Source organism: Pristiophorus japonicus, chromosome 31 (genome assembly GCF_044704955.1).
Source record: "Pristiophorus japonicus isolate sPriJap1 chromosome 31, sPriJap1.hap1, whole genome shotgun sequence".
NCBI classification, from domain to species: domain Eukaryota; kingdom Metazoa; phylum Chordata; class Chondrichthyes; family Pristiophoridae; genus Pristiophorus; species Pristiophorus japonicus.
The window spans coordinates 3,767,856-3,780,134 of NC_092007.1; the positions used below are offsets into that span (position 1 = coordinate 3,767,856).

General features: G+C 44.0%; 1 protein-coding gene across 1 annotated transcript; it reads left to right on the forward strand.

The window, feature by feature from the left end:
- Positions 1-10,371: 10,371 nt before the first annotated feature.
- Positions 10,372-11,196, forward strand: LOC139240302 (probable G-protein coupled receptor 139). Its single transcript, XM_070868764.1, has one exon. The coding sequence runs from the start codon at positions 10,372-10,374 to the stop codon at positions 11,194-11,196; it is 825 nt and encodes a 274-aa protein (XP_070724865.1).
- Positions 11,197-12,279: the final 1,083 nt, after the last annotated feature.

Below are 12,279 nucleotides of genomic sequence, written 5' to 3' on the forward strand. Positions count from 1 at the left end.
TGAAAATGTTTTCGCTTGTGGGGAAGAGCATAACTAGAGGCCATCAATATAAGATAGTCGGCAAGAAATCCAATCGGGAATTCAGAAGAAACTTCTTTACCTGGAGAGTGGTGAGAATATTCAACTCATTACCACAGAGAGTGATTGAAGCAAATAGTATAGGCATTTAAGCGGTGGCTAAATGAGCCATATGAGGGAAAAGGGAATAGAGGGTTATGCAGATAGATTTAAATGAGAAAATAGGGGAGGAGGCTCAAGTGGACCGTAAACGTTGGCATGCACTTGTTGGGCCGAATTCAGTTCGTATATCCTACGTAAACTATTGAATATATTTCTATCAAATCACCCAAAGGCTGTGCACCAGTAAAATGATTAAAGCAGCCTGTTAACACTATCCAAGTAAGTAAGGCTGTTTAAGTTGGGGTTTAATTTCTCTGCGCCTTTGCCAAACCCTATATATGGCCCACCATATGAGCAGATCTAAACTGAACACATGATTCTAACCTCTCACCATTAGTCTCGTAACGTCTTTAGAAAATTCGAACAAATTAGTAAGATACTACCTTCTTTCCCAGAAGCCATATTGTACGGCTCTGATAATGTCTTCTCTGTCCAGGTGATCACAAAGAGCATCTATTATCATCCATTCCAGTATCATGCCGACAACTGATGTCAAACTAATGGGCCTGCAATTTCTTGGATATGACTTTTTAAATCTGGCACTAAACTTGCACCATTCCAGTTTCAGGGAAGAGTCCCAAACACCAGTGAGTGGTTAAATATTGGGGAGATGGGGGGGGGGATGGAATTGAGGTGGGATTTCCTAAATTCAGTGTGACGCCCCTGAGCTCAGGTAGGGTGCAGAATATTGCGCTCCACTTTCCCCGTGGCGCATGGGCGGAGCGGAAATGTTCAGTGTGTGGCGCGGCACCTCGCGATGGGACACGTAGCACCGCCCCATACACAAGGGCCCTTCTCTTCATTAAAGCCAAGCTGCTGGCTCTGTTGGGGGGAGAAACGAGTCCCTGCCTAGACCACCAGGGAGTGGTGTGCTGTGGTATCAGCCCGGAACTCAAGCAGAGCGCCAGGCTGGAATATCGCGGCACGGACCCCACGATTCAACAGCGAGCCGTAAATCAGAGATTTTTAAATTCTGAAATTGCCACCTCTCTTTAAATGTCGTCCCATGACTACAGGCAGCCCGCAGAGCTTCAGGGGCACTACCAAATGTTCGCTCTGGGACGAAAACGGGCCGCTGTGCACGGTGATGATGTCGTTATGGCTGGCGCAGCGGAGCGGGGCAGAACTGGCTACTGCGGTTGTTAAACTCACCCACAATTTTGCAATAGTTGTTAGTGGTGCCGCATCCAGTCAAAGACATTTGCACCTGATTATCGCCCCTGGGGGCACTAACGGGCGGAACGAATGCCCCGAATTTCTCCCTGGTTCTTGCAAATCACGTGCCTTAGCTCTTTAAACATTCCTGGACCAGCAGCCCAATGCATTTCATTATTCTATCTAAAATGACACCCTCAATCATTTTCGTACTTAAGATTTTCTCCTATACATGGCAACCGAGAAGTGGCAGATGACCATTCTTTACTGAAGTGAAAATTGATAGGAAGTAAGCATTTAACACCAATGGACTTTGGCAGTCCTTCTAAATCTGCCAAAAGGCATCTTTCAATGTGCCAGTACAGTCTTTAATGGACCCCTTGACATCTAACATGGCTGCAACAATTATGCAAAGGAATGTGTTGCATTCATATTATTTTATTTATTTGTTCATGGGATGTGGGCATTGCTGGCAAGGCTGGTGTTTATTGTCCGTCCCTAATTGCCCTTGAGAAATAGGTGGTGAGCTGACTTCTTGAACCATTGTTGCCTTTTGCAATATTTTGTTACAACTGAGTGGCTTGCTAGACCATTTAAGAGGGCAGTTAAGAGTCTACCACATTGCTGTGGGTCTAGAGTCACATATTATCCAAACCGGCTAAGGACAGCAGATTTCGTTCCCCAAAGGACATGAGTGAACCAGATGCGGTTTTACGACAAACTGGTAGATTCATGGCCACCATTACTTATGTTAGCTTTTAATTCCAGGTTTATTGTATTCACTGAATTTAAATTCCCCAGCTGCCTTTTTGGGATTTGAGCTCGCACCTCCAGCTCATTACTCCAGGCCTCTGGATGACGTATCCAGTAACATAAAGACTATGCTACTGTTCCAATGATATAGCACCCTATCACCTCCAGGAAGTTCCCGAAACGCATCTGAAGTGGAGTGACTTTTGTTACTTATGCAACAGGTGGCAGGGCAAGATATCTGAACAGAAAATCAAATGCATCGTCAGTTTACCTACGTGTTTGTTGGGTTGTATTTGTTGTGGTAAGGAAGGCTGACTGAAGTGCATAGACCATAAACAGGTCTAGGCAGCGGGCGGTTGAGGGGGTTGTCCAGCCCGACTGCCTGCCTCTCTGCCGTGGCCACGTTCGCGCCAGGGTGCTCCTGGAGATGGAGCAAGCGGTGCCCACTGGTACGCTCGAGGCCTTCCATGAGAGGTGGGCACCGGAGGGAGTGGAAGATGTCATCACCCCCGGAAACCAATTTGGCATTTGATTTGTATGGTTTTATTTAATAATTTTAGATTGTTTGCAGTGTCTCGTTGTTGTGCTCCTTTAACAAGTGCGCACTTGAATTGTATAATTTAAAACAGTTGACGTGCACAGAGAGTTGTCTACTTTGATCTGGATAGTGAATCACCATAAGCCACGGATTAAAGCAGGTCACTTCTTGCAAACATGCAGGTACAGAAAGCAGTTAGGAAGGCAAATGGTATGTTGGCCGTCATTGCAAGAGGATTTGAGTACAGGAGCAAGGATGTCTTACTACAGTTATACATGGCCTTGGTGAGATGACACCTGGAATATTGTGTGCAGTTTTGGTCTCCTTACCTAAGAAGGGATATACTTGCCATAGAGACAGTGCAGCGAAGGTTCACCAGAATGATTCCTGGGATGGCAGGACTGTGGTATGAGGAGAGATAGGGTTGACAAGGCCTTTATTCACAAGAGTTTAGAAGTATGAGAGGTGATCTCATTGAAACGTATAACATTCTGATGGGGTTGGACAGACTGGATGCGGGGAGGATGCTTCCCCTAGCTGGGAAGTCGAGAACAAGGGGTCACAGTGTCAGGATGCGGGGTAGTAAATTTAGGACCGAGACGAGGAGAAATGTTTTCACTCAGAGGGTGGTGAACCTGTGGAATTCTCTACCACAGAAGGCTGTGGAGGCCAAGTCACTGAATATATTTAAGAAGGAGATAGATTTATAGACACAAAATGCATCATGGGGTATGGGGAAAAAGAGGGAATATAGTGTTGAGATAGAGTATCAGCCACAATCATATTGAATGGCAGTGCAGGCTAGAAGGGCCGAATGGCCTACTACTGCTCCTATTTTCTATGTTTGCTCTGCATGACTCATTAACGATGCCATGACAAATTTTGATTGTCTGTTTGAACACTCCAACATCGTATTGAATAAATCAATAAGATGCATCTCTTCTAAAGTTCTTTGTTCAAGTGACTAATTAGTATCAGTGATGATCTCACCTAATCTTCTCACTGGAGACTTCCAAAATTATATATAAAGGATCCCTTGAGTGTTTCACAGAGATAGTGGGAGTTGCTGTCTCCAGCACCAACAGAGTTGTCGCTTCTACCAGAAAATGCATGAACCAGTAACAGATCAGGTGTACCTTATTTTCTATCCAGTTCTCGGCGCTGTTGGTATCCCAGGTAAGTTATAGTATTATATACAGAAAAAGCTGAAAATCTCAGCAGGTCAGGCAGCATCTGTGAAGACGTTTTGGGACTGTGACCCTTCACCAGAACTGGAAAAGTTTGAGATGTTGCCTCCCTTGTGCAAGGGTCAAGGATGTCTCGGAGCGGCTAGGTGGAGTGTGAACAGCCAGTTGTCATGGTGCATATAGGTACCAACGATATGGTTAACAAAATGGGATGAGGTCCTACAAGCTGAATTTAGGCAGCTAGGATTTAAATTAAAAAGTAGGACCTTAAAGGTAGTAATCTCAGGATTGATACCAGTGCCACGTGCTAGTCAGAGTAGTAATCGCAGGATAGCTCAGATGAATACATGGCTTGAGGTGTGGTGCAGAAGGGAGGGATTCAAATTCCTGGGACATTGGAACCGGTTCTGTTGGAGGTGGGACGAGTACAAATCGAACGGTCTGCACCTGGGCAAGACCGGAACCAATGTCCTAGGGGGAGTGTTTGCTCGTGCTGTTGGGCAAGGGTTAAACTAATATGGCAGGGGGAAAGGAACCAATGTAGGCAGACAGAGGGAAGTAGAATGGGGGCGGAAGCAAAAGATAGAAAGAAGAAAAGTAAAAGTAGAGGGCAGAGAAACCCAAGGCAAAAATCAAAAAGGGCCACATTACAGCAACATTCTAAAGGGGTAAAGTGTTTTGAAAGACAAGCCTGAAGGCTCTGTGCCTCAATGCGAGGAGTATTCATAATTAGGTGGATGAATTAACTGCGCAGGCAGCAGTTAATGAATATGATATAATTGGCATCACGGAGACATGGCTCCAGGGTGACCAAGGCTGGGAACTCGACATCCAGGGGTATTCAACATTCAGAAAGGATAGACAGAAAGGAAAAGGGGGTGGGATAGCGTTGCTGGTTAAAGAGGAAATTAATGCAATAGTAAGGAAGGACATTAACTTGGATGATGTTGAATCTGTATGGGTGGAGGTGCAGAATACCAAAGGGCAGAAAACACCAGTGGGAGTTGTGTACAGACCACCAAACAGTAGTAGTGAGGTTGGGGACAGCATCAAACAAGGAATTGGGGGTGTGTGCAATAAAGGTACAGCAGTTATCATGGGCAACTTTAATCTACATATTGATTGGGCTAAACAAACTGCTAGCAATATAGTGGAGGAGGATTTCTTGGAGTGTATTAGTGATGTTTTCTAGACCAATATGTCGAGGAACCAACTAGAGGTCTAGGCATCCTAGACTGGGTGATGTGTAATGAGAAAGGACTAATTAGCAATCTTGTTGTGCGAGGTCTCTTGGAAAAGAGTGACCATAATATGGTAGAATTCTTTATTAAGATGGAGAGTGACACAGTTAATTCAGAGACTTGGTTCGTGAACTTGAGGAAAGGTAACTTCGATGGTATGAGATGTGAATTGGCCAGAATAAACTGGCGAATGATACTTAAAGGGTTGACGATGGCTAGGCAATGGCAAACATTTAAAGGTCGCGTGGATGAACTTCAACAATTGAACGTCCCTCTCTGCAGTAAAAATAAAATGGTGAAGGTGACTCAACCGTGGCTAACAAGGGAAATTAAGGATCGTGTTAAATCCAAGGAAGAGGCATATAAAGTGATCAGAAAAAGCAGCAAACCTGAGGACTGGGAGAAATTTAGAATTCAGCAGACGAGGCCAAAAGGTTTAATTAGGAGGGGGGAAATAGAGTATGAGAGGAAACCTGCTGGGAAGATAAAAACTGACTGCAAAAGTTTCTATGGATAAGTGAAGAGAAAAAGATTAGTGAAGACAAACATAGGTCCCTTGCAGTCAGCTGAATTTATAATGGGGAACAAAGACATGACAGACCAGTTGAACAAATACTTTGATTCTGTCTTCACGAAGGAAGACACAAATAACCTTCTGGAAATACTAGAGGATCGAGGGTCTAGTAAGAAGGAGGAACTGAAGGAAATCCTTATTAGGTGGGAAATTGTGTTAGGGCAATTGAAGGGATTGAAGGCCGATAAATCCCCAGGGACTGATAGTCTGCATCCCAGAGTACTTAAGGAAGTTGCCCTAGAAAAAGTATTGGTGATCATTTTGCAACAGTCTATCGACTCTGGATTTGTTCCTATGGACTGGAGGGTAGCTAATGTAACACCACTTTTTAAAAAAGGAGGGAGAGAGAAACTGGGTAATTATCGACCGGTTAGCCTGACATCAATAGTGGGGAAAATGTTGGAATCAATTATTATGAAATAGCAGTGCATTTGGAAAGCAGTGACAGGATCGGACCAAGTCAGCATGGATTTATGAAAGGGAAATCAAGCTTGATAAATCTTCTAGAATTTTTTGAGGATGTAATTAGTAGCGCGTGGTGTACTTGGAATTTCAAAAGGCTTTTGACAAGGTCCCACACAAGAGATTGGTGTGTAAAATTAATGTACATGGTATTGGAGGTAATATACTGATGTGGATAGAGAACTGGTTGGCAGACAGGAAGCAGAGGGTCGGGATTAATGGGCCCTGTTCAGAATGGCAGGCAGTGACTAGTGGGGTGCTGCAGGGTTCACTGCTGGCACACCAGCTATTTACAATATGCATCAATGATTTGGATGAAGGAATTGAGTGTAATATCTCCAATCTTTCAGATGACACTAAGCTGGGTGGCGATGTGAGCTGTGAGGAGGATGTTAAGTGGCTGAGGGTGACTTGGACAGATTAGGTGAGTGGCTAATGCATGGCATATACAGTATAATGTGGATAAATGAGGTTATCCACTTTAGTGGCAAAAACACAAATGTAGCATATTATCTGAATGGTGGCAGATTAGGAAACGGGGAGGTGCAAAGAGACCTGGGTGTCATGGTACATCAGTCATAGAAAGATAGCAAGCAGGTACAGCAGATGGTGAAGAAGGCAAATGGTATGGTATGCTGGCCTTCATAGCTAGGGAATTTGAGTACAGGAGCAGGGAGGGCTTACTGCAGTTGTACAGGGCCTTAGTGAGGCCTCAGCTGGAATATTGTGTTCAGTTTTGGTCTCCTAATCTGAGAAAAGGACGTTCTTGCTATTGAGGGAGTGCAGCGAAGGTTCACCAGACTGATTCCTGGGATGGCAGGACTGACTTATAAGGAGATACTGGATAAGTTGGGCCTGGATTCACTGGAGTTTAGAAGGATGAGAGGGATTCTCATAGAAACGTATAAAAGTCTGATGGGACTGGACAGGTTAGATGCAGGAATAATGTTTCCGATGTTGGGGAAGTCCAGAACCAGGGGACACAGTCTAATGATAAGGGGTAAGCCATACAGGATGAGACAAGGAGAAACGTCTTCACTCAGAGTTGTTAACCTGTGGAATTCTCCACCACAGAGAGTTGTTGATGCCAGTTCATTGGATGTATTCAAGAGGGAGTTCGATATGGCCCCTACGGCTAAAGGGATCAAGGGGTATGGAGAGAAAGCAGGAAAGGGGTACTGAGGTGAGTGATCAGCCATGATCTTATTGAATGGCGGTACAGGTTCGAAGGGCCGACTGGCTTATTCTGGCACCTATTTTCTATGTTTCTATGTTTCTATGTAACAGATTCTTAAGTAAGTGCAGAGGCAATGAAAGTAGGAGGGCAGGGAAGAAAATAAGAGACTGTCTGTGATAGGGTGGAAGGCAGGAATGATGTTAGAGGAAAAAGATTGATGAAAGGATGAAATTACATGTTATTGGCACAAGTTAGAAAACAATAGCTGGGGTGTGAATGGCGGAATCATCACCAGCTGCCATGGGTAAGAGAGAAAAAAAATAAAGTGGAAAGAGGAAAAAATATGGGCAGAGGATATGGTCTGAAGTAGTTGAAATTGATGAGTCCGGAAGGCTGTAAATTGCCTAAATGAAAGACAAGGTGCTGTTCCTCGAGCTTGCGTTGAGCTTCATCAGAATCTGTCCCATCTCAGACTTTTCCAGTTGTGAGGAAGGGTCGGAGCCCCGAAACGTTAACTCTGTTTCTCTCAACAGATTGTGCCTCACCCGCTGAGATTTCCAGCATTTTCTGTTGTTGTTTCATATTCTAGCATCTGCATTATTTTGCTTTTGTAATTTATGATATTGTCGGATTTCTCATTATGAAAGACATTGTTTAACTGCCCCGTGCTGTTAAAACGTCTCCAATATCATAAGCTCACTGCATTTGTGTATTTGCTAAGTAAACATCTCTTGTGTGGTAGGTGTTTAATTAACAGCGTGTTCTGCATTATGTCTTAAGTTTACATTTCACATTGGACGTTGTATTTTGATGATGTAGTAATATAGTTGCCTCTCCAAAATAAACAATGTTATCATTTCATTTTGTTTCACTTTTGACTTCCACTTGTGGTGCAGAGTCGTGCATAGGGCTAGCTCATAACAGCAAAATTCCTCTGGGTGCAGATAACTGTTCACCATGGGTTCAACAATCATGATGCTTGAAACATAGAAACATAGAAAATAGGTGCAGGAGTAGGCCATTCGGCCCTTCGAGCCTGCACCGCCATTCAATAAGATCATGGCTGATCATTCTCTCAGTACGCCTTTCCTGCTTTCTCTCCATACCCCTTGATCCCCTTTAGCCATAATGGCCATATCTAACTCCCTCTTGAATATATCCAATGAACTGGCATTAACAACTCTCTGTGGCAGGGAATTCGACAGGTTAACAACTCCATGAGTGAAGAAGTTTCTCCTCCTCTCAGTCCTAAATGGCCTACGCCTTATCCTAAGTCTATGTCCCCTTTCACGACCACCGGATGTCTCAATGCATTTTAAAGCCAATGAAGTACTTTTGGAGTGTAGCCACTGTTGTAATATGGGAATTGCGGCAGCCAACTTGTCGCAGAGCAAACTTCCATCAAACAACAATGCGATAAATGAACAGATGACCTGTTTTTTTAAATGTTGATTGAGGTCTAAATATTGGCCCCAGGACACCAGGGATAACTCGCCTGCTCTTCTTTGAAATAGTGTCATTGCATTCTTTACGTCCATTTGAGAGAAGACTCTGTTTAATGTCTCTTCTGAAAGACGGCATCTCCGAAAGTGGAATTCACTCTCAGCACTGCAGTGGAGTGCCAGCCTACAGTTATGTCCTCAAGTTCCTGAAGTGGGACTTGAACCCACAGCCTCCTCACCCAGAGAAGATTTCAGTCCATTTCACTAATTCATTGCTTGTTGCTAACAGTTACTTTGGCACCTCAAATGTTCTTATTCCTTTGAAGCTGTTTCACATTATTAATTACATTCAATAATATAGAATTTACAACACAGAAAAAGGCATTTCATACCAACTATGCCACTTTTATGCTCTAAACGAGCCTCACCCCTCTCATAAATTGTAAACTATTTCTGCATATTCTTATGCTTCATATTCTATCCAGGCCACTTGCCTCGATGTTTGCTGCTCCAACAATACCCAAGAAGCTTGACACCATCCAAAACAAAGACGCCTGCTTGACTGACACCCCATCTACCACCTTCAACATTCACTTCCTCCACCCCCGACACACCGTGTCTGCAGCATGCACCCTCTATAAGATGCACTGCAGCACCTCATAAAGCCATGACCTCTACCGCCTAGAAGGACAAGTGCAGCAGGAGCACAGGAACACCATCACCAGCTAATTCCCCTCCAAGTCACACACCATCCTGACATGGAAGTGTATCACTATTCCTTCATTATCGCTGGGTCAAAATCCTAGAACTCCCTCCTTAACAACAATGTGGGAGCACCTTTGCCACACGGGACTGCAACGGTTCAGGAAGGCAGCTGACCATAACCTTCTCAAGGATAATTAGGGATAGGCAATAAATGCTGGCCTTGCCAATGATCCCAGGAAAGTAAAAACATATTTTATTTGACATTGACTCGATGCAGATAATGCCTCCTTATTTCTGAGTGTTTTCTTTTTCTTTTGAATCTTTGCATTTATAAGAAAATGCTGATATAGGTGAAAAGATCGATGTACATTGCTCACTGTGACAACATAACACTGAGATGGCTGTGGGGTGATCTAATCGAGGTCATCAAAATGATAAAGCTTTGATAGAGTGGATGCAGAGAAAATGTTTCCACTTGAGAGGAAGAGCAAAACTTGAGTCCAAAAATATAAGATAGTCACCAAAAAATCCAATAGGAAATTCAGGAGAAACTTCCTTACACTGAGTGGTGAGAATGTGGAACTCGCTACCACAGGGAGGGGTTGAGGCGAATAGTATCGAGGCATTTAAGGGGAGGCTGGACAAGCATATGAGGGAGAAGGGAATAGAGGGTTATGCTGATAAATTTACACGAGCAAAGACAGGAGGAGGCTCGAGTGGAACGTAAATGCCAGCATGGATTGGTTGCGTCGAATAGCCTGTTTCTCTGTCATATTTCCAATGCAATCCTGTGTAATAGTTTAACCACGTGCTTTGCAGATTGACGCTTTTCTGGAAATGCCGCCAATAACAATATCCGTTTTTTAACCCATTGCGGCAGTTAACTTAGTGGCAATAGTGATCCTGTCTCGAGGAAAGTGCGGTCTCTCCAGATGCATCAGTTGCTACCTGGTCTCCATGGCAACGGCGGATCTACTGGTCGTTCTCACCAGCGTGGTGTGGAGCCGGATAATTGGCGTTTATTTCCCAGCCAGCTTCCTGTCCATCACGCCACTGTGTCGCCTCAAAACTGCCCTGATTTACGCCGCCAAAGACAGCTCAGTCTGGTTAACTGTTGCTTTCACCTTTGATCGATATGTGGCAATTTGCTGCCAGAAGTTGAAAACCATATATTGCACCAAGCAAACGGCAAGTGGGATGGTGGGGGCGGTCTTTGCTCTGAGCTGTTTGCGAAACATCCCCTGGTACTTTGCCTTTAAACCTCTGTATTTCATTGACAATGTACCCTGGTATTGCACCTTCGAATCTAGCTTTTATTCTTCACCCGCATGGAGAGCATTTTCCTTCCTGAACCATATTTTAACCCCGTTTGTTCCGCTGATTTTGATTGCCCTATTCAACGTACTGACCGTGAAGCATATCTTTGTGGCCAATCAAATCCGCAAAGCTCTCCATGGCCACAAGAATGGCGATATTGAGAATGATCCCGAGCTGAAGACTCGCAGAAAATCCATCATTTTACTTCTTACTATATCAGGCAGTTTTATCCTGTTGTGGATGACTTTTGCTGTGCATTACTTGTACCATCGAATTACAAACACGTATAACTACACAGGCTCCGACGACCCTATATATATTCTCCAGGAAGCTGGGTACATGCTCCTACTTTTGAGCTGCTGCACGAACACATGCATTTATGCAGTGACCCAGACTAAATTCAGAGAGGAGTTGAAGAATTTAGTGAAATATCCAGTGGTGTTAATTGTGAAATTGTTTAAATAGTGTGAAAGTAATAGAGACACTAATATTGACACATATTCATGGCATAGTGTCTCTTTAAGACTGAACATGTTCCATTAATAAACTTGTAGACTGGGCATATACTTGGCAAATGAAGTTCAAAACACATAAACTGAGGTATTACATTTTGGTAGGAAGAATAGGGAGGTCACTTATTGCTTGGAGGGTGCGAGTCTGGGTGGGGTAGATGAACAAAGGGATCTCGGAGTACAAATACACAAATTATTAAACTTGCAACACAGGCCAACAATGTCATAAAAAAGCAAACCAAGCACTCGGGTTTATTCGAGAGGGATAGAATTGAAAAGTAGTGAAGTTATGTTAAACCTGTATCGAACCTTGGTTCGACCACACTTGGAGCACTGTGTACAGTTCTGCTTGCCATATTATAAACAGGATATAGAGGCACTGGATAGGGTGCAGAGACGAGTTACAGGGATGATACCAGAAATGCGAGGGTGTACATATCAGGAAAGGATCAACAGACTGGATCTCTTTTCTCTCGAAAAAGGAAGGCTGAGGGGATGACTTAACATAGAAACATAGAAACATAGAAAATAGGTGCAGGAGTAGGCCATTCGGCCCTTCTAGCCTGCACCACCATTCAATGAGTTCATGGCTGAACATTCAACTTCAGTACCCCATTCCTGCTTTCTCGCCATACCCCTTGATCCCCCTAGCAGTAAGGACCTCATCTAACTCCTTTTTGAATATATTTAGTGAATTGGCCTCAACAACTTTCTGTGGTAGAGAATTCCACAGGTTCACCACTCTCTGGGTGAAGAAGTTCCTCCGCATCTCGGTCCTAAATGGCTTACCCCTTATCCTTAGACTGTGACCCCTGGTTCTGGACTTCCCCAACATTGGGAACATTCTTCCTGCATCTAACCTGTCTAACCCCGTCAGAATTTTATATGTTTCTATGAGGTCCCCTCTCATTCTTCTGAACTCCAGTGAATACAAGCCCAGTTGATCCAGTCTTTCTTGATAGGTCAGTCCCGCCATCCCGGGAATCAGTCTGGTGAACCTTCGCTGCACTCCCTCAATAGCAAGAATGTCCTTCCT